General features: G+C 37.4%; 1 protein-coding gene and 1 long non-coding RNA gene across 4 annotated transcripts in view; one reads left to right on the forward strand and one right to left on the reverse strand.

Moving 5' to 3' along the window:
* VGLL3 (vestigial like family member 3) overlaps window positions 1-20875 on the forward strand; it is a 47793-nt gene that overhangs the window by 13166 nt on the left and 13752 nt on the right. For all 3 annotated transcript variants that reach the window (XM_037525694.2, XM_037525695.2, XM_037525696.2), the window contains exon 3: window positions 7943-8476. In XM_037525694.2, the coding sequence (XP_037381591.1) occupies window positions 7943-8476 (534 nt within the window). The remainder of the gene's footprint in view (window positions 1-7942; window positions 8477-20875) is intronic.
* Window positions 367-8237, reverse strand: LOC119257609 (uncharacterized). Its single transcript, XR_005128075.2, has 4 exons — window positions 8218-8237; window positions 7807-7821; window positions 5244-5891; window positions 367-414 (listed from the first exon to the last, which is right to left on the reverse strand). It is a non-coding gene; the product is annotated as an uncharacterized LOC119257609 (long non-coding RNA).

Consider the following 20875-nt stretch of genomic DNA (forward strand, 5'->3'; position numbering starts at 1 on the left):
AGATCTGAGTATGACCCAGGAATACAGACTTGAAGGCCTCATGTGTTCTCTTGATAGCTGTTGCTGTTCTGCTTTGTTGTGGTATTAACTCTGTAGTGTACAATCCAGACATGATCGACTGTATCCACAAGGTTTAGACTACTGTTTTCACCCTGGTAAAGCACAGCAGTTGATTTGGCGTCCTCTTCTTTATGTCTCTACACAGAGGTCACAGAGGAGTGTTTGAATCGGTTGTCTGGCTCACATAAAATCATTGGGTGCCACCTTGAGGAATAGTTAATTACAAGGTTAGAATAAACAGAAAATGTAATTTCAATGATTGTTTTACAGAAATGTGTATGGATGTTTCTAATGAACTTGCCTGGTTAGAAGATGCACCTAGTAAAATTGTTCTCAAAGTGTGGATTTCAGGACCTGGAAAACAGGTGTCACATGGAAGCATATTAGAAATGCAAATTCTTAGGCCACACCCCTGATCTACTGAATCAGAAACTCAGGGGTAGAGTAACCAATATTTTAACCAGCCTTCCCGGTGATTCAGATGCAGGCTCAAGTGCTGTACTAATGCAGACTGCAGGCTCCCTTACCTCAGACCCATGGAATCAGAGGCGCCAGAGGAAGGCTCTGGAAATCACAGTTTCTCAGGTGCCCCAAGTGTCCCATGGCATGGAAGGGCTGGTCACTTGGGGCAGGCCACCTGCGGTAGGGGCAGGTCAGAAGTGATGAGTGGTCCATCCCTTCTCAGCATCAGAGGGATGATTTTGCTCTGACAATGGAGAGGCCCTGGCCCTGTGGAACTATTGGACTTGACCGGTCGCTACAATGCTCTTCTTTTTTGTGCCTTTCCTTCTATTACTCCTCCCTTCCCTTTCATTTCCATTCCCCCTTCCCTACTCTCTCCCTCCCTTCTTTCTTCTTTTGAGTAAATATGAACAACACTAGGATAAAAAGGAGAAGGTGGAATACAAACTCAACTGACTAAGATCTTGGGAGAGGTGAACTGGGAAGCATGCTGCTTATTTGATTGGTAAATATTAGGAACTTCCCATAAGAACTGAAAACTTAGCCTTTTGAAGCTTCAGATGCTTATGGAATCAACCAGTGTCCCGTTTTTCAGTAACTTGTAGAGGGCGAAAATAGGAAAAACTTCAGTGAATTAGCTGGTGGATAGTTTGATATATAAAGTCTTATCAGGATAATTTGCCCTAGGAGAGTAATAAATGCCCATTTCTTTTAGCATACTGACATATGCAACCCAGAGGTCATTTAACCTGGAGTAAAGGAATGAAGGTTCAAAATTATGCCTCAAAATTATGCCTATACTCTAAAGTATAGCCACAAGAGTTTTAAGTGAGGTGTCGTCTATTTACAAAAAAAACCATGTAATTCAGTCTTTTGCATAATTTCCATGACTGAATAGAGAACACCTTTGGGCAGACAACAAATTTCAGTACAGAAAGGGTGGATAACAGTAAAGTTTTAGAAATTATTGTTATAATTTTCTTGGCATAACTTAGATTGGGCCTTCAATTCTAGGCTGTTTTATTAATTGGCACAGAAGGCAAATATTTATTAAGCTCTTATTTTGTGCTCTGTACTGTTTTAGACAGTGGGGCTATATTAGCAAATAGAAGAACATAAGAATCATATTCATGGAGCTTTTTAGCACATGAAAGAGTTAATAAATATATAATGAAATGCAAGGTGGTGTTTTACTCAGAATGATAATAAATGTTCTCTCAGAGACTACTACACCTGAGCATGATCTGAAGGAAATCAGAGCGTTCCTCATTTTGTGACTATTTAGGGAGGAATTGTATGATGCAGTGGGAACACCCAGGGCAAAGACGATGAGGACGGATTGAACTTGAACTCACTAAGAAGAAAAAACACTTGTGTGAGTGTGGGAAAATGAAAAGCGATGGGTAGAGACCAGAGTGCTTAGAGATCTGTGTGTCAGGTTAGTTTCTCAGAGTTGCCCAGAGAAAAACAGCCTGCTCTTCATTTTCCATCTTCCTTTCCCATTAAGATGACATATATCACATACAGTTGTCTTACACCATTTCCCCTGATACTCAGGATGACACATTTCAAAATGGAAAAGCCAGAATAAATATGAATTGAATGATTAAGTTACTTAAATGAACCAAGTATGCCACATCCTCTGGATTTGAAAACCAAGATGTCCTCCATAGATAATGTATTGGTAATAAGTTGTTTGAAATCTTTGGATATCATTTTCATATTTATAGAATAAGGTGATTGAATGAAGTGATGTTGAAATTTTTTCTTTGGAAATTTCTGTGATTTCAAATGTATTTTTAAGTTTCAATTTGCAAACTGAACTTTGCCTTAGTTATTTTTAGTTGTGAATTAGTGAGTCTAGGTAAACTTACCAAATTTGCTCAGGATTCATAGGACGTCCATAAAATGTAATTAAAAATGCATTAAATAACATCTTAGAGAGAGATAATAAATTGAGATTCCCATGTCTTATTGGAAATTTAGTATCAATTGCCAAAGCTACACACATTTGGAAAATTTAACTTTTGGATTTATGCTACTTCGGGTTCAAGTCTGGACCTTATTACTTTCTGCTTACAATGTAATCTTGGGTTAATTAGGTCAAATCTCTGAACTCAACTTCAACTGTCATCTGTGTTTATTAAGGTCCATCTCCTAGGGTTATTATAAAGAATTTTTTATAATGCATATGAATAAGTTAGAATACGGCTTGATGCAAGTCACTAAATGCAGGTCAGATGCCTTTTCTTCCTTCCTTGGCTAAGTTTCCACTCATTTGGCACATAGAAAACCAACCATTAGTCTTTATCCAGAAACAGTGTTTGATGGAAATTTGTATCTCTGGCACAAAACAGTGTTTTGGACATAGCAGGTATTCAAGGCGATTGATAATGTTGATGACCATGACAATAATACTTTATGCAGGATCCACTGACCAGCTGTATTAAATTAAAGAGTCTAATTTATAGCATGAAGTTTTTACAGTGCTATACAAATGCTATAGTGCTACAAAGGAATTTCAAACTGAGTTATGTTTGATTGCAGAATATATTTCCATAGTAAATCTTCAGACAAAGGACAGAGTGTCAGCTAATAATGGAATAATGCTCATAATTTGAGTGTGTGTCTTGACAGAGTTAAGAAAATCCTCTTTCAGCAGCTGTTATAGAAACAATTGACACAGCATCACATCAATTACCTCTCATCCTTTCTATGTTTCAACAAGGATTAAAAAGTCCTTTGCAGTTAAGGAAACCCAATGAATCTGTCCCTGTGTATCACCATTCAATAGAAACATAGGCTTCAAATATGTCTATGTGTCCATGCACAAGTATTATTAAAGTGTGTGTGAAAGAGAGTGAAAGGGGAGTAGTTAAGTCATAGCAAAGTACATCACTGGCTTGAAAACCATGCTGTATGATAAACTTAGTGACCTTTTTCCTTTTTGTAGTTGCAAAGTACATATTTGTTGCTTGATTGGTCTATGTAGTGTCTGCTTGTAGCAAATCATACAGGAAAGACCTCTCAAAATGAGAACTGCAAGTAGGCAGCAAAGTGGAGAAAGGAAAAGGAGGGCCTGTGTGAGGCTGGGAAGAAGAGTTGAGCCACATCTCCAGGGGACACTAGCTGTAACCCTGCTGGGAAGTTTAGAGGGAACACATGAGAGGAAAGGGCAGCCTGACCTACACTCTGGCCTCCAGAGAGTGTGGACACCAACTCTTGAAATTCTCATTTCAGAGTGACAAGGCCTATTTTGAATAAATTGAGAGCAAAAAAATCTAGGACATTCTTTGGCCGTAATGGCAATGCCTAATTCCTGAATGACATTGGAACACTGTATCATTTCACCTTTGCCCAAAAATGGGGATTTACTAGAAGAATTAGTTTGGGAATAGAACAAATTTTTTCCCCTGAGATTAATACAAAAGTAGATATTATCTTTTAACATGGGAATTTTAAAACAATGTCTATTGTAAGAATATATTTCCTAGAGACTTTTAAGAGGACTTAAGATAGAAATTCTACAGTACTTCACTTCCCTATTTGTCCTTTCAATATAGTTTTCATTTTTTTAAAGCAGTATAATATTTGTATTTTTAATTAAATGTTGAATTTTCTTTTGCATAAATGGTCCTTAGATTTTTTTTTCAGAGACATTTAGAGTTAATATAAAAAGTATCCCAGTTACTATGAAATGTATAGAACCACCACTCAGTGTTAAACTCCTCTATGTTTCTGAGTCATATTTATGATACAAATCACAAAGTGACATTAGTGGGCTTGCTTTGGGTGGATTGTATTGAACAAATGTATTGATTTCATTCTTTTTTATTTAGAAATAAATGTATATATATATATATGTAATCTTTTTTTTTTTAACCCAAATGCAAGCTGGTCCAAAGTATATTTAGATTTCTTGTAGGTATTAGGCTGTCAGTGCTAACATCTTCTAACTGTGGAGTCCCAGCCCAAAGTCACTACTGAGTGTTAATATCATACAGTTGTGAATTGCCTCCACTAAACCGAAAAGTAATATAGCATGGAAATAGCTCATGCACATTTTTTTATTATCCCTTTTCATCCAACAAATATGGCTGTGATTAAGTACTGGTAAGCAAAGAGTCATGTAATGAAAAAAATTTACATACATATGAAATAAGCAGACTGATTCTCATGCATGAAACAAAGCATATCATCTGTTTCTTTGTATCAAGATTTTTTTTTAATAATCAAGATACCAAGTAGTGGTTTTGAAGTGTAGACTGTCCATAAACATTTTCATTCAATATTGTTTCATTTACTTGTAAAATGCAACATTGTTTTTGAAAAGAGCTGCATAGATCTCTGCAAACTCTATATTAATCTCAGGAGACATTCTGACTAGGAAAATATTAAGTTACTTCTAATTTTATTTTTCCCTGAGGCATTTTAAAGCTTTGTTCAATCTTTATGGAGTGCATTTTTAAAAATAGATTTCCACTTTCAATGATAATGTGTTCACTAATCACAAAACAATACTTTATAAATAGGATAATATTTTTGGTAAGAAATTTGTTCGTAATTCACATTTGTCATGCATATCCAGAATACTTAGGTATATATAAGATCGAGTCCATGTACAAACAAATGGAAAAAAAATAAAAAGGAAAGCATCCAGGGAAATGGCATATGACATTTTAATGAGGGATTTTAATAAGGGTACTATCTCTGGCACACACCTGTGGGTTGATTTCAGCAGGTTTTGTGGTAGGATTCTGGTCCCACCAGGAGATGGAAGTTGTGAACAGTATGAAGGGCTTGATACTGAAGACTGGATCTGTGAATCCAAGTGGCAGATTGGTGGTGGCAAAACTGCACTATGTTGTACTAAGGAACCTCTAGAAACTCACTTTTAGGTTTTAAACTTTAAATATTGGCAGCTTCTATTATATGTGTGACAGCAATCGTCTACAAATGACCCTCATTTAGGCAGCTAAAATTTTCCTCTTACAGCTTACATAATTTTCCTTCTTATCATTAGCAGCCATTTTTCATATGTCAGATGAAGACACATGTTAAATAAAACAAATTGCCCAGTGGCAAAAAGTTTGACTTCAAGTGCTTTATCTGATGGTGATTGTGAAAAAACAAAGTCATTCAGTTAAAAGATTTTCAGGACTGTTGTAGACTTGAAGAGCAGTGCACACTTCCATCTTTTGTCTCTTAAAGAACATCATTTCCTAGATTTTCCCAAGGGTTTTCAGATCAATGGAGATTCTTTTGGGGAGAGACTTCAGTGTGAGACTTTGAATAGCTGTGTGTTCCTAGCATGAATGGGGGGCTGATGGGGAGAGAATAGAGAAGCTGGTGTCCGCTCGTGCCACAGCCTTTAGGAAAGTGGAAAAAGGAAAAGTTTGAGCACCACAATGATGTCCTAATTATATTAGTCAAATTATTAAGCATGGGGTGGTTCAAATTATATAAACTTTCCCCGGCAAGGAAACCACCCTGGCGATTTCTGAAGCAAGAACATGGATATGTCAGACTTCTGAGCATTTTTATTTCAGAGTACTTCTTCAGCTATCCTTTTTCTAGTGGAAAGGTCGAGTCAGGTTCTTTTCTGTGGAACCCACTATAATCTCTTCTAATATATGCAAGACTAATGTGATTAACAATCTTATCTTCATCTATAGGTAAAAATAATTCATGGGTCATAGAACGGTAAAATGTCATATGGAGCCATAAGACATTTGGAATTAAATGAACACACATGCCTCATATGTAGTGAGAAACTGAGAAAGGAACTGAGCCACAGGAAATTTAGATAGATCCATTTGGAGTCACAAAATGAGGCAGAGTAAGAGCCAGGGGCTAGGTCTCTGGCTGAATTCTCTAGACTCCCAATCCAGTACTCTCTCACACCACACTGAGGACACTTTGATATAGTTGGAGGTATTGATCTTTCAGACAAATCTGAATATATCACTCCCTAGATGAAAACTTTAGAACTCTCTAGACCTCCTCCGGTCACAGCCCACATTCAGTGCATAGCTGGCAAAGCCACACCCTGCCCGGTTCCTCCTTTGATTGTAATCTCTCTTTTTTTTGAGTGTACTCTCTGGTGTGTGCGTGTGTTTATGAGTGTGTATATGATTTGGCACCTTTTTTCACATATTTTTTCATTTGCCTAAAATACTTCTCTTTACTTGTTCACAAGACTAGCCTTACTCAACTTTTCCATTTATTTATTACTTTTTCAAGACTGATTTATGCCCTGTCTATGCTGCCCCTTAGGAAAGCTCCTAGCATATCACATGAAATTTGTCTTTTTACTTATCCAGCCTCCTATATTGTGATTGAAAGTGACATCTGTCTGGTCATTCCTGCCTTCCTATGTTTTGGACATAGTTGGTCATCTATAATATTTTGATGATGAAGTGGAAAATTTAATTGAAACAGAGTCAGGAAGGGCTTATCCTCTTGTTTATCTCTTAAGCATTATTCCTTGATAATGTTTCTTCTCCAAACACTTCCTGAAACCCATGAGCTCTAATTGAAGCTCCTACCCCTTACGATTGCCACAGAATCTTGACCAAGTTCTTGCTGTTCAGGTTGTGGTTACAATTGTGCCCTCTAGTGGCTCACTTGTGAAGAATGTAAGATACCCAGGTAGGCTACCTGTCCAGGGGGCCCAACCTACTACCTCAGCCAGGAAGTCTTGGGCTTAGTCCCAGACCAATTTCCACATCTCACACAAAGGGGTAAAAACAATTACCTCCTAGGACTGGAGTGAAATTGATCATTCATTCAACACCCTAGCTTAGTTTTGGACAGTTGATTCCAACAATTTTATGGTAACTAATTCTTCTCAGTCCAGAGACTACAAGATCTCTACCAAAAAAGAAAACCCCTTGGAATACACTCTTTTTGATGGAAAATGAGTGTTGATGAATATAGTTATGATCTTTTCGTTACTTTTCAACAGTCAAATGTTTATCTTGAATGAAAATTGTACTTAAATTTTAAAAGAAATTGTTAAACATCATTTCTACCCACCAGAACACATGTGCTTTCTTTACCTGCACTATTCATACCCAGAGCACAAGCTTTCTTTACCTGTGAAGCAGGTACTTACAACCTCTGCTCAGATCTGATAACATCAAGGCACCCAAGGGGAATGAAGCTTTTCAATCCCAGACTTGCAAACCTCAGCGTAGACTGTATATAAGTCAAGCAAACAGAGGAAGGACTCATTCAGACCTTGAACCCTGCACACTGACTTTGCAGGAGTGCAGGGCTTACCTGGTATCAGTTCACCTTTTGTGTGAGGAGAAAGAACGTGCACTCTCATTAACCTGCTAAAGATACTGAACAAGTAAAGGCAAGTCTATCACAGAACTGAATCTTATGTAAATAATTTGTTTTTCTGTCTTCTCAGACAGCTCAGCTCTCTCAAGCCAGCGGAGTAGTTTTCCAACTTCCTTTTGGACCAGCTCTTACCAGCCCCCACCTGCACCCTGTCTGGGGGGAATTCATCCTGATTTCCAGGTCACTGCACCCCCTGGCACCTTTCCTGCAGCTGACCCCAGCCCCTGGCCAGGACATGGCCTGCACCAGACTGGCCCGGCCCCTCCTCCTCCTGTGTCCGAGTCCTGGCACTATCCCTTGGCATCTCAGGTGAGCCCATCTTACAGCCACATGCATGATGTGTACCTGCGGCACCATCACCCCCACGCCCACATGCACCACCGCCACCATCACCATCACCACCACCACCGCCCTTCTGCTGGCTCTGCCCTGGACGCGTCCTACGGGCCCCTGCTGATGCCGTCAGTGCGTACAGCCAGGATTCCTGCTCCCCAGTGTGACATCACAAAGACAGATCCCACTACAGTCACCACTGCTACCTCAGCGTGGGCCGGAGCCTTTCACGGAACTGTGGATATAGTGCCAAGTGTGGGGTTTGATACAGGTGAGCTGGGGTGTTCCTACTTTCCGTAAAGTGGAAGAAAAGTCAAGAAATGTTTAAAAAATAGAGGATTTTGAAATACTTTGAAATTTACCCTTATTTTGTAAAGTCAAGCTTTGTCAACATGTTTAGAGAACCTAACCATTTTGCAATAATTCCTGCATTCCTGCAGAAACTGGTATAACTAGCTCATGAAGTACAGCCTGAGAATGATCTTGGGACTTTTCTCCCATGTCTTGTGCTAGTAATCTAGCCTAACATAAGTAATCTGGGGTACCTTTTGTTTACAAAAAATTAAGCACATTCTTTAAATCTCCCATGTCTCTATGCTCTACACTATGTGTAATGCAGAATAGAATTCAGAAATAGTAGGTTTTGGTAATTCTTCTTTCTCTCCTTTGTGTTAGGGCTTATTGGTGATTTATAGAACAAACTGTCTTCTGAAATATGATCTGTGGTCAACTTTTTTGAAGAGTTAGGAAATGTACTTCAAAACAATGGATTTCCCTTTCCTCGCCTTCCCCTTCCCTTCCTTGACCTTCCCCCCCACCCCCCACTTTCCTTCATTTTCCTCTTCTTCCTCCTTTTCTGGATCCATGACCCAGTCATCTGGCAAAATCCCCACCTCTTACTATCATCACTTTGGGGTTAGGATTTAACATATACACTTTTTGTGTGTGGGGGAGTGTCACAACCTATAGCATTCCCTCTGTACATTCTGTCACATAAAAAGAGGGTGAGTGTGACTGCTTATTGCTCTCTGTTTATAATTCTTTGTCACCTGTTACCTACTTTTGTGCCTGATAACTTTGGTGTGGGCTTGATTCACTGGCTCATTGTTGATAATGTTAGCTTGATCAGGGTCTGCAGGTTGAAGTGCCACCTTCATATCTTTTGGAAGTGAAAAAGAGAGGGCTTTTGCTCTCTCTGAAAAAAATCTAGAAAGGACCCATATGGGTATATTATATCATATTTCTTGATACTTACTCACCTGTGAACTAACATTATTAAGTATACACTAATGTAAGGTCTTTTCAGGAGTGCTTTATCTTGTTTTTACTTCTTTCAACTAATGTGAGATAATCTTAGATTCATTTACAAATAAGGAGACAGACTCAATCTTCTGACTTAAAAACTATTTCCTAAATTTCTAACACCCATACTAGATTTGAACTAAGACCTACTCCAATCTAAGTAGTAGCCAGGGTAGCAATTCTCTGTATATATAGCTAAGTTAGATTATAAATTAAGATTGTTAAATTAGATTGATAATGGTTAATAATGAATACTGAAGTATACCTATTGGATTTATATAATTGTTGTCAGTGTGGGTTTAGAATCATGATCATGATTCATCCCTGGCCCATAGTTTTGAATTAAATGAGAAAACAGAGATAAAGGAATCAAGCAAAAAGATCAAATTATTAGTATAATCATTGATCAGGTCAAATTGGATTCTGGGTTAGGTTTATTGTCATAACAGGATTTACTAATATCTGGCTAAATTTAGATTCTGGGAGATCAAAGTCTAAGGAAAATCTAGATTTCAGACAGTATTCCTGTAGGTGACTTTATTATCACCAGGTTAGAGCCCCACTGAAGAGCATAATCTAAGGCATGACAGGAGAAGTATGCACCTCCCTATATAGGATGACCCCAAAAAGAGAGAATAGAAGGGGCAGAATTATATATGCTTATTATCTTCTCCTTAATTCAGTCATCATATCAAATATTATATCATTCTTTAGAGAGAGTTAGAGAAGGGTAGTACAGGTCAGTTTTCCCAAGAATGAGGCTCTAAGAGATAGATTTCATAATAGACAATATTATGGAGTAGTATACTTGGGCAACATCTTTGTGGAATTAGAGAAGAATTGGGTTGGAAAAATCTTCATTATGATTAACTTTATCAGAGGTAGTCATTAATTCTATATTGAGCTCTGGAACTGGGATGGCCCCTTGTAATTGTCCTGTCTTTAGTTGAGGTCGATGGATTCTGATATTCCTGCATTGAAAAGTTATTGGGTGAATTCACCTCTGGAAAAAGGACATGACATTAGGCAATGGGACTGTTCACCTGAAGGCACTCCCCAAAGAGAAAAACAATCAAAAGTCATGAGTTACTAACATCAGGGGAATGAATGGAACATGGGATAGGGAGAAATTTGATTTTTATTGTAGAATACAATGCAGAGATTCAGCAAAGGAGTAGTAACTACACTAAAATGATTAAGTGGAATTTTTTTCCCCCCTGGGATACAAATATGGCTTAACACAGGCAAATCAACACATATACCATATCAACAACAAAAAAAGACAAAAATCATATGGCCATCTCAGTATATAAAAAAAAATGACAAGATTCAACATCCATTTATGATAAATGGATATGGAAGGAATGCACCTCAACATAATAAAGGCCACATATGACAAATTCACAGCCAGTATCATACTAAATGTGAAAAACTGAAAAGTTTTTCCTCTAAGGTCAGGAACAAGATAAGGATGTCTACTCTCATCACTCATTTTCAACATAGTATTAGCAGTTCTGACCAGAGCAATTAGACAAGAAAAGAAAATAAAATCTGAATTATCTGAATTAGAAAGGAATCGAAAAGGAATGAATATCTGAATTAGAAAGTAAGAAGTAAAACTTTATAAAAGAAGTTTCTGTGTAATAGACCCAACGTAGGAAGGTGGGATAGTTGAAAAGATTGAGAAATGGGTCTCTCTAAACAATCTATGCAACACTGACCTGACCATGACTGCAAAAGAGTGGCTCAGCTTAGGACCCTGCATCAATGTTGAGTGGCTCCTGACCTAACAGGGGAGCATCCTGTATTTAGGGAAGACATGCATGAAACTTCTGGAAGTCGAGATACTTAGCTCTCTAAGACATAGGCTATTTTCACATTCCATTAGGAGACAAATTGATTCAGCCATTATTTATGGGAATTTGGTAAAGGATATAGCATTTTCATCAGGAGAATGGTTTAATATTTATAGACTATTTTTATTTTGAAGCCATTTAAAAAATTTAAGGAAATCTGTTGAATTTAAGGAAATTTAAGGTTGATAATTATATACTGCTTTATGGCCAAAGAAAGTTTTATTAGAATATGATGCACAGTATAATCCAGGAGTCAGTAAAATTTTTGTGTAAAGGATGAGACAAAATATTTTATCCTTTATGGGGTCATACTGCCCCTGTTGCTGCTACTCAACTCTGCTCTTGCTTGGCATCATCCACTGACACTGCTTAATAAATGTGGATGGATTTGTACCAATAAAACTTCATTAATGAAGACATTTTAATTTTATATAGTTTTTTCTCTGTTGTGAAATGTCACTCTTCCATTTATATAAATTCTCAGCACTCAAAAATATAAAACCCTTTTGTCCATTCTTGGCTCATGGGATGTATGTAAGCATATGTTGTGCCTGATTTGGCCTATGGGCTGTAGTTTGCTGACTTCTACTATAGTCCCATGTGTGTAATCTTCACACACACACACACACACATGTGCATCTGTATACCCTCACTGAAAATACTGTGTATATATATTCTGAACTTTTAATGGTCATCATTACTCCTGGAAATTACTGGTTAACATGAGTTTTGAAGCCAGACAGCATAGTTTTACAAGCCCAGCTCTGTCACTTATTAGATGCAAGACTTTAAAATATATTTATGAATATAGTAATAAAATAGCATTCTGAGAGTTGGCAGATGCCTCATTGGGTTCTTTTGAGGCTTAAATGAGTTAATGAAGTAAAACATTTACAAAGGTGCCCTACACATTATAGAACTATGTATATTCTGTCATTATATAGGAAGGTACAAAGATGCTCACTATTTCTAGTTTTAAAAATTTATTATGAAACTATATTTCACATATTATACACTTCACCATTTTGAAATATGTTCACAACATTGTGCAAGCATCCCCATAGTCAAATTCCTGAAAGTTTTTATCACCTGAACAAGAAATCCCATGTATTTCAGGAGTCACTCCCTATTCACTCCTTCCCATATGGCCTGGCAACCTCTAACCTTCTTTCTGTCTCTTTGAATTTTCCTACTTTGGACATTTCATTTAAATGGAGTCATATAATATGTGTCCTTTGTGTGTGCCTTATTTTACTGAAACTTTGTTTTGAGATTCATTTATAGACTATGTATCAGCTCTTCATTCCTTTCAAGGGTTGATTCTATTCCATTTATGGATCTAGCCACATTTGTTGATAAATTCATTAGTTGGTTTGTGCCTACTTTCTGGCTAATGTAAATAATGTTGCTGTGAATACCTGTGTATACAAGTTTTAATGTGAACATTTGTTTTTAGTTGTTTTGGGCATATAGCTAAGGGAAGAAAAGTGGAGTTGACAACCTCACTTGTTATATTCTATGCTGAATTTTTTAAAAAATAAGTCTTTTTTTAAAAATGATTTATTTATGCATACAAGAGCTGGGGTACAGGCCAGAGATGCGGTGGGTGAGAAGATCCACCAGAGACAGAGTGGGGAACAGAGCAGGCAGAGTGACTGAAATACACTGCTGAGGGGAGCAGCAGGAAAGTCAGGAGAGGTCTGCTGCGCCATGTGGGTAGCTCCCTGGCTGGCTGGGGATCGAACTCATGCTGCAGAGGCTTCAGACAGCTTCATAGGTTGTGTCTTATCCCCTTGTGCCACCAGGGAGGCCCTCTATGCTGATTTTTTTTAAGAACATTTGTAATATCGACTTAAAATATATTTATAAATATGGTAATAAAATAGTATTCTGTGATTCAGCAGGCAAAATTTTTCCATAAGCTTGAGGTTAGATGGTTCTTGTTTTCTGAAGGGCTGGAACTCGAGTGAGAAGTGTGAGGTGCGTGTCCACTTGCTTAAGGAGATAGGCACTTTCAGAGGCTTGCAAATACAGGCCTCCTTAAATTATGTACCCACACTGGGGCCTCCTTGGTGGCACAGAGTTTAAGTCTCAGCACTATGAAGCTATAGGCAGCTACTGCAGCACAAGTTCCATCCAAGCCAGGGAGATGCCCACATAGCACAGCAGACCTCTGCTATCTTGCCCACTGCTGCCCTCAGCAGTGAATTTCAGTAGATCTGCCTATTCTGCTCCCCACTCTGTCTCTGGTGAATCCTCTCACTACCGCTCCCCCGCATACCTCTGGCCTACCTCTGGCCTACACCCCAGCTTTTGTATGCATAAATAAATAAAATAAATCTTAAAAAAAATTTGTACCCACACTGCCTCACATATCTCACCCTGGTGACCCTCATCACTTTTCTGTTATAGCTGGTTCACTCTCCTTTATTGCTCCCTCAATTGAGTAGATAAAACATATGGATACCTTGGGGTGATCAGTGTGTTAATAAGATCCTGGGCATCTCTAGCTGCCCTCCTTGTGAAAATATCCATATTTACCAAAAGATTGTTTTTACAAATCCAACATGAGGATTTTACACATTCCTTTAGAAGTCTCTAAACTGAGTTCCATGAGTTCCCTGGAATACGTTTTGGAAGGTGATAATAATTATGGCTTAATTGAAAAAAGTAAAGGTCTATGGCGAAATGAATTTGTTAACATTGCCTACTATATGCCGTTCTTTGAGATATTAGTTCATTTTAGCATGTAAAAGGCTATATTACACATTCTTTAGTAAACACACGTGTTCAATTTGGTTTAATAGATTTTTCCATTCTCCTTTTTCTTATGGGCACATTTTGTTTTTAGCATACTTATTAACTTCTTGTGGAATTATCTTTGGGAAGTGCTGTTTGTTTACTTTTTTTTTCTTACTAAAAGTCCATTTTCATTTTTTATCAGTAACTTTCTCCTTACATGAAGCTGTCACTAAGAAATAGTTTTAAAGGGTGAATGGGGCTGATATCTTGAGGGTTAAGAGGAAGAAGGAGTATCTCTGAGTATAGAGAACTAGCTTCAGTTAGCACTGAGTATTGTGCCAGGGCCCTTAGTAGATCTGGAAGAATTGAGTTAAATGTAGAAATATTTGTGATCATGGTATAACATATTACATATGCACACAGAAGGTAAAAGCATGTATCTTATCATGTTCAGATTTTTTTCATGATGAGATTAAGTATTTTCTGACCTAGTGTTCATCTGTGACCATACAAAGCATTTCAGTGTCTACAACCAGACAATGCATTTCATTATTTCCTTATATTGCCAGTGATTTACCTAATGTAAGAAATACAGTGTTCCAAATACCAGTTTGAATTATATTTTTCCAGTAAAGATTAATGAGGCTTTTATACTAAAATGCTATGTTGACTTTATTTGTAACTTCTACTTCATTCACTGTATTTAAATTTACCAAAAAGAAAAGGAGTCATTATTTCTGGTATGATTTTTTTTCTCTATAAACACAAGCTGTTCATAGCTTGAGATTGTTTTCATCTCTAGATTCACAGATGTATTTTTCTTAGGATATTTTCATGTTGTTTTAGCTACAGCTTTATTATATATTTATGTATTTTACTTTAAAATAAAATAACTCAATATAAAACACATATAAACAGCTTAGAGTGGATGTATACATGTTCTTTCTGGCAAAGTAAATGTAGGTAGCCTAAATTTAAAAACAAAGTAACATTCTATGCTTTATCATAGATTTAGGAAATCTGATGCTAACAGAAAACTAACATGTTGATGTTCTTTCTGATGTCTCAAAAAAATTGTCACATAAGCAGAAGTTACACATTTCATGAGTGTACCATTATATGATTCTGCCCAAAAGTATCATAATAAACAGATATTAGGTATTATTCATCTCACACTAACAAATCTATCTTCAGATATTAGGGAAATAAATATTATCCCATCAAATTGGTATTGATTAGAAATACCAGGACATTGGTATTTGTTAGAAAGAAAAACAGCTACAAATAGATCCTGGATCTACAAATTACTTATGAAATTCAGGTTGTGAAATTTTCCATAAGTACAGGAAGCTGTTTTTTCAGATGTTGATGCATTAAAAGATTTTAATGAAGAGACTTTCATACCTATGGACTTGATTAACCTCAGATTAGAATTTCTCTGTTTAGAGACCTGGAAAAAATGTTTGGGGACTTAAATTTTGAGAGTAGATCAGAAGCATTGAGTAAACAAATGTCCTTATCTATTCTTTTCTCTTCATGAAACTTTGTTCTTGATAATAAAAAAGAATCAACCTACATAGTTTTCTGAAATTTTTATGACATAAAATCTGTAAATAATATTTAAAATTTTTTTAAAGATTTATTTATTTATGCATACAAGCTGGAGTATAGGCCAGAGGTGTGGGGGGTAAGAGGACTCACCAGAGACAGAGTGGGGAACAGAACAGGCAGACTGACTGAAATACACTGCTGAGGGGAGCAGCGGGGAGACAGGAAGAGTCTGCCTCTCCATGTGGGAATCTCCCTGGCCGGCCCGGGATCGAACTCATGCCGCAGAGGCTGTGGATTGCTTCATAGTGCAGTGCTTAACCCCTTGTGCCACCAGGGAAGCGCTAAATAATATTTTTAAATTTAGCTTAATATGAACCATGTAATCTGAGTATTTTGTGGAAGGAATCTCATTCATAAATGAAAAATGTATTTTACTGCTGTTTAAATTGTAACTATTATTGCTCAAAATTGGTGTTGTATAGTGTTCCCTTTCAAATAGACTAAATTACTTTAATTGTTAAGATCATGGTAGTCAGACTTATTCAATCCTATAGGGATGCTTTACATTGCAATCCATTGCTAAAACGTATATATCTTAGTTTTATAAATATAGGACTTTTTTAAAAAGTGTGAAAAATAGCTAATATACCAGAGTAGCAAATGGAGAGGGAATTTCTTTCCCTGAAAGAGAGATGAATGTCAAGTTCCCATTTGCTTTCATCCAACCTGTAAGTTTGCCATCTACCTCTAGATCAAGACCTATGCTTGCTTGTAGGTGGTCTGGTGCTGATGTGTCTGGGCAATAAAGACTTCAATTGCGTAACAGATCTGAGAATAACCATGCTAATTTGTGTTAACATTTCATTTTAAAAAGTGGCTAATATTTAAATTTCATTGGGCATATTAAAGGTATTAATATCGTGGCGTGTTACAACCTCTCGGAAATTGTTTCTCTTGTAAACATGTATTTACAGACAACAATAACAACAACTCAAGGAACCAAGAGTTATTAACCCAAAATGTCTGAATACTACTTGGAATACTTGAATACTCCTATTCTAGGCTTTTCCTTGAAAGAGAGATGTGCCAAATTTGGAGTGAAATCATTGGAGGGAGATAAGTAATTACTGATAGGAAAGAGTGATTTATACAAAATATTAAAACACAAAGGCATTTTTCACCTTAAAGAAGAGAGGACATCAAAATAACATACATTATAGGTTCTCAGCTAAAAGCAATTTTTCTTCTTTCTACTTCACCTCTTTTGAATTCTGAAGGTTATAGGGTTAGTGATTCATGGAAACATTTCCTGATAGCATTAGTAATTTTTATAAATGACGAGGAAATTGGCAAATTAAAAATGGTGTTGTAAAATAGAATAGGCAGAAGCTTACTTCTAATCATTTGACTTCAGCAGGTAGATGCATCAATGGCATTTCTCTATAGAAGAGCAGGTGAATTTTCAATGGCAGTTGTGCTGTTTTCAATAAAGATTTAAAAGTTTCTGGATCCTTACCTTGTGGACCCTATCTTAATTAGGATAGTTAAAATGTCACAAGACAATAGTTGTAGATTAAAAAAAAATGATTTCTATGAACAAATACTTTCTCTGAAGACTTTCTTAAATATGTTTATTATGCTTTGGTAATAATGAAGAGTCTACTAATAACTGTTTCACACTTCCTGCAAAACTTTTTTATCTTAGGCTTGTGTTATGAGCCTATTTTCCACGGAGAGAAAAAAACCAGCAAAGGTATTTTAAAATATTTACACACTCTTGAATGGTGTCAGTTGTATAGGGCACATGTCCAGAATGACAATTTTGTGACCAGAAGGGTAATGGAAACCATCTTTGAGGTGCATGCAAAATGCCAGGAGAGCCCAGCCAGAGAGTGAGATCTGCATGAAAAGTAACTGGATGGTGAATCAGAGGGAGAAATGCATTCCAGAACACTGCTGTCAGTTTTCAGTATCCATGGCTGGATTCTGCAGGACTTTAATGAAATTCCCCTGCTCTCCCAGAACCATGTAGATGTTGCCATTCTTGCTGCTGAGTCTTTACACATAGAATGTGCACTAATATCACAATGCCCAAGGCATGGAGACTCTCTCATAGATCCGCCTTAGAGGACAAACGCTGAGTCTTCTGGGAGGGTCCTGAAAGTTTAATTTAGGACGTATTTGCATAATAACACAAGTGTATGTGTGCTAAAGGGGGAGGCAGGGAGAGAGAATCCTTCAAATGATATTTGAGTTAAAGGAAAATGCTATTTTTCATTCATTGCTGATAGAAAACTAAACTGAAGGCTTTTAAAAGAAAGTCAATTGGGAATTTTATTGCAATTAAAAATACTCATAGACTGACCCAGAGTTCTTTCTTACTGCTGTGGGTCCCTGCCCTGTTAACACAAGACTCAGCTTGAGAGGATGCTTCCATAAAAATATTTGTTTATTGTGATAATGTTCAGAGTTGCAAAAATCTGGAATCAAATGATTGGCCATCAAGAAGGGGAGTGAATTATGTTCCATGTGGTATTGTTGATCTTTAAAAAATAGATGCAGAAAAACACACATATAACCTCCTTGTATAAAAGAATGGCAAGAAATTGTGTGTGTGTGTGTGTGTGTGTGTGGAGTGTTTTCATGTATGCATAATTCAATGAAAACAGAGGAAACTAGTTTGTCCACTTGCGTTTCCTTTGGAGAGTCAGGTATGGGTGTCACTAATGTTTAAGGGAGAGAGACAGAGGAGGCGTTCAGAAAAACAACACATATATACATGCATCTCAGTCTGTGTGTCTGTGTGAAAGAGATGAGGGGAAAGAAGGAGAGATTGTTTTCATTAATATGTTATTTGCCCTCCCCTGCAAATCCTTTAGGGGTTCATAAAGATGATGGTCAATCTAGGGTACTTAAAATCTTTGCAGAGATAAAGAAATGTGTATCAGAGATGTGTATGGGACAAGCAGAAAGACAAAAACTAGATTCTGGTTTCCTATCACCACTTAGCTGTATGATTTTGAGCAATCTCAGAACATCTCAGTCCATCTCTTCTTAGATGACCGTGTGTCCTACTCTGACACACTGGAAGCATCCAGTGTACTAAAACATGCGGCTGTGTTTTCTGTGATGACTCATGGTGCAGAACTAAAGCTTTCATTATTAATAAATATGGCACTTCACAAACAGAGAAATTCACACTGGAGCTACAAGGCATCATAAATAATTAAGATGCAAGCTTCGAATGCCTGTGATTTGTTGACTGTACCTCACTTAATTCTTTCCTGTTCTTGAATTATACCTGTGCTATTTGTTGGAGTTAAATTTCCCACTACTGGTATTGCTGGTATTGGTAATGCAGTGAAAACTGGGTGCCTTTTATTGGTGACACAGACATTGGGAGTGTCAGGATAAAGAATCATGAAGATAACAATTTGATGGGCTATTAGGATATGCCTTTCCTAGACATTTTTGACCATTGTTTTCTCCATTTAGAATATTCTTCCATATGTAATGAAATGGTACTAAAATAAATAGACTTTATACCATTTTGCTTATTACTCCACTGCTGAGGTGTTTGTTTTGGTCACTCATATTGATCAAAAGAAAATTCTATGTGTAGAATAATGAAGTTAGACTATGCATATTATTAGACTCAACAAAACTCAGTTAATCTTTAACAGTTGTGAACTAAAATCTGATTCATTTTCCATTCAAGTGTTAATTTTGTCAATGCGTTTCTAAGGCTATCTATATTGAGGAGCATCTCTCACTTTCAGAGATGTTACTTTATTTTTTTTTTTAATTTAAACTCTTTTTTTTTAAAGATTTATTTGTTTATACATATAAGAACTAGGATACAGGCCAGAGGTGTGGGGGTGAGAGTATTCACCAGAGACAGAGTGGGGAACAGAACAGGCAGACTGACTGAAATACACTGCTGAGGTGAGCAGCGGGTGAGTCAGGAGAGGTCTGCTGTGCCATGTGGGTAGCTCCCTGGCCGTGGATTGAACTTATGCTGCAATGGCTGTGTATAGCTTCATAGATTGCATCTTTTTGTTTTTTTTTTTTTTGTGGGACCCTCGCCGGTGGCCGGGGATCGAACTGGTGCTGCAGAGGCTGTGGGCAGCTTCGCAACCCAGCGCTCAACTGCTGCGCCACTGGGGAGGCCCCCATAGATTGCATCTTAACCCCTTGTGCCACCAGGGAGGCCCCAGAGATGTTACTTTTAAAACGGCATTCAAAATCAGGTAATGTCATCATCTTTTGACTATATTCTTTTTTTTTTAAAAAAAAAAAAAAAAAGATTTATTTGGGCCTCCCCTGGTGGCTCAGCGATTGAGCGCTGGGCTGCGAGGCTGCCTGCAGCCTCTGCAGCATTGGTTCATTCCCCGGCCGCCGGTGAGGGGCCACAAAAAAAAAAAGAAAGAAAGAAAAAGATTTATCTATGCATACAAGAACTGGAATACAGGCCATGGTTGGTGGCGAGCAGTGGTGAGAGGATTCACCAGAGACAGAGTGGGGAGCAGAACAGGAGGATTGGCTGAAATACACTGCTAAGGGGAGCAGTGGGTGAGACGGGAGAGTCTGTTGCACCATGTGGGTCACCTCCCTGACCTGGGATCTAACTGCAGTAGCTGTGGATTGCTTCATAGTGGTGACACTTAAGCCCTTTGGCCACGAGGGAGGCCCCCTTTGACTATATTCTTAAAGGAGTTGTCATCAAGCAACTATGGTTGGTAGTTGGGTACTTTGTCAAACTATACCATGTCATCCTGAGGGAAACCTATGCGTTCACCTGAGGGGGCAAAATATGGAGGTAGAAAAACTCCCAAATTGTCTAGGGTGACTCCAAATGGAGAACTACTCACATGAAAAGACTTCCCTCTGGAGTCATTGATTTTTGTACTCGTAAATTTTCTTTTCAGCAACACTTTGCTCTTCCTCATATTGTCTGTAGGGGTGCCTCTAAAAGAAAGCTTGAATGGAGGGAAATCTGTTTCAGAACTTGTCCCCAGACAATTTTATATCAACTTTCAAATAAACTATGGAGATTATTTACAAAAATTCGATATAGCCTGTAAATTTTATGGATTCTCTTTATTCTTTTTCAGATTGCCTAACTTTGTTGTCTTATTTATCTACAGTATAAGGTTTCACAAACAGTTGTCTGTAGTTAACATTTTTTTGAATTCCTTGGCAAAAGATGACCAAAATTT

This window comes from Talpa occidentalis, unplaced genomic scaffold (assembly GCF_014898055.3).
Source record: "Talpa occidentalis isolate TD23 unplaced genomic scaffold, MPIMG_talOcc4v2.1 talOcc4.4, whole genome shotgun sequence".
Lineage (NCBI taxonomy): Eukaryota > Metazoa > Chordata > Mammalia > Eulipotyphla > Talpidae > Talpa > Talpa occidentalis.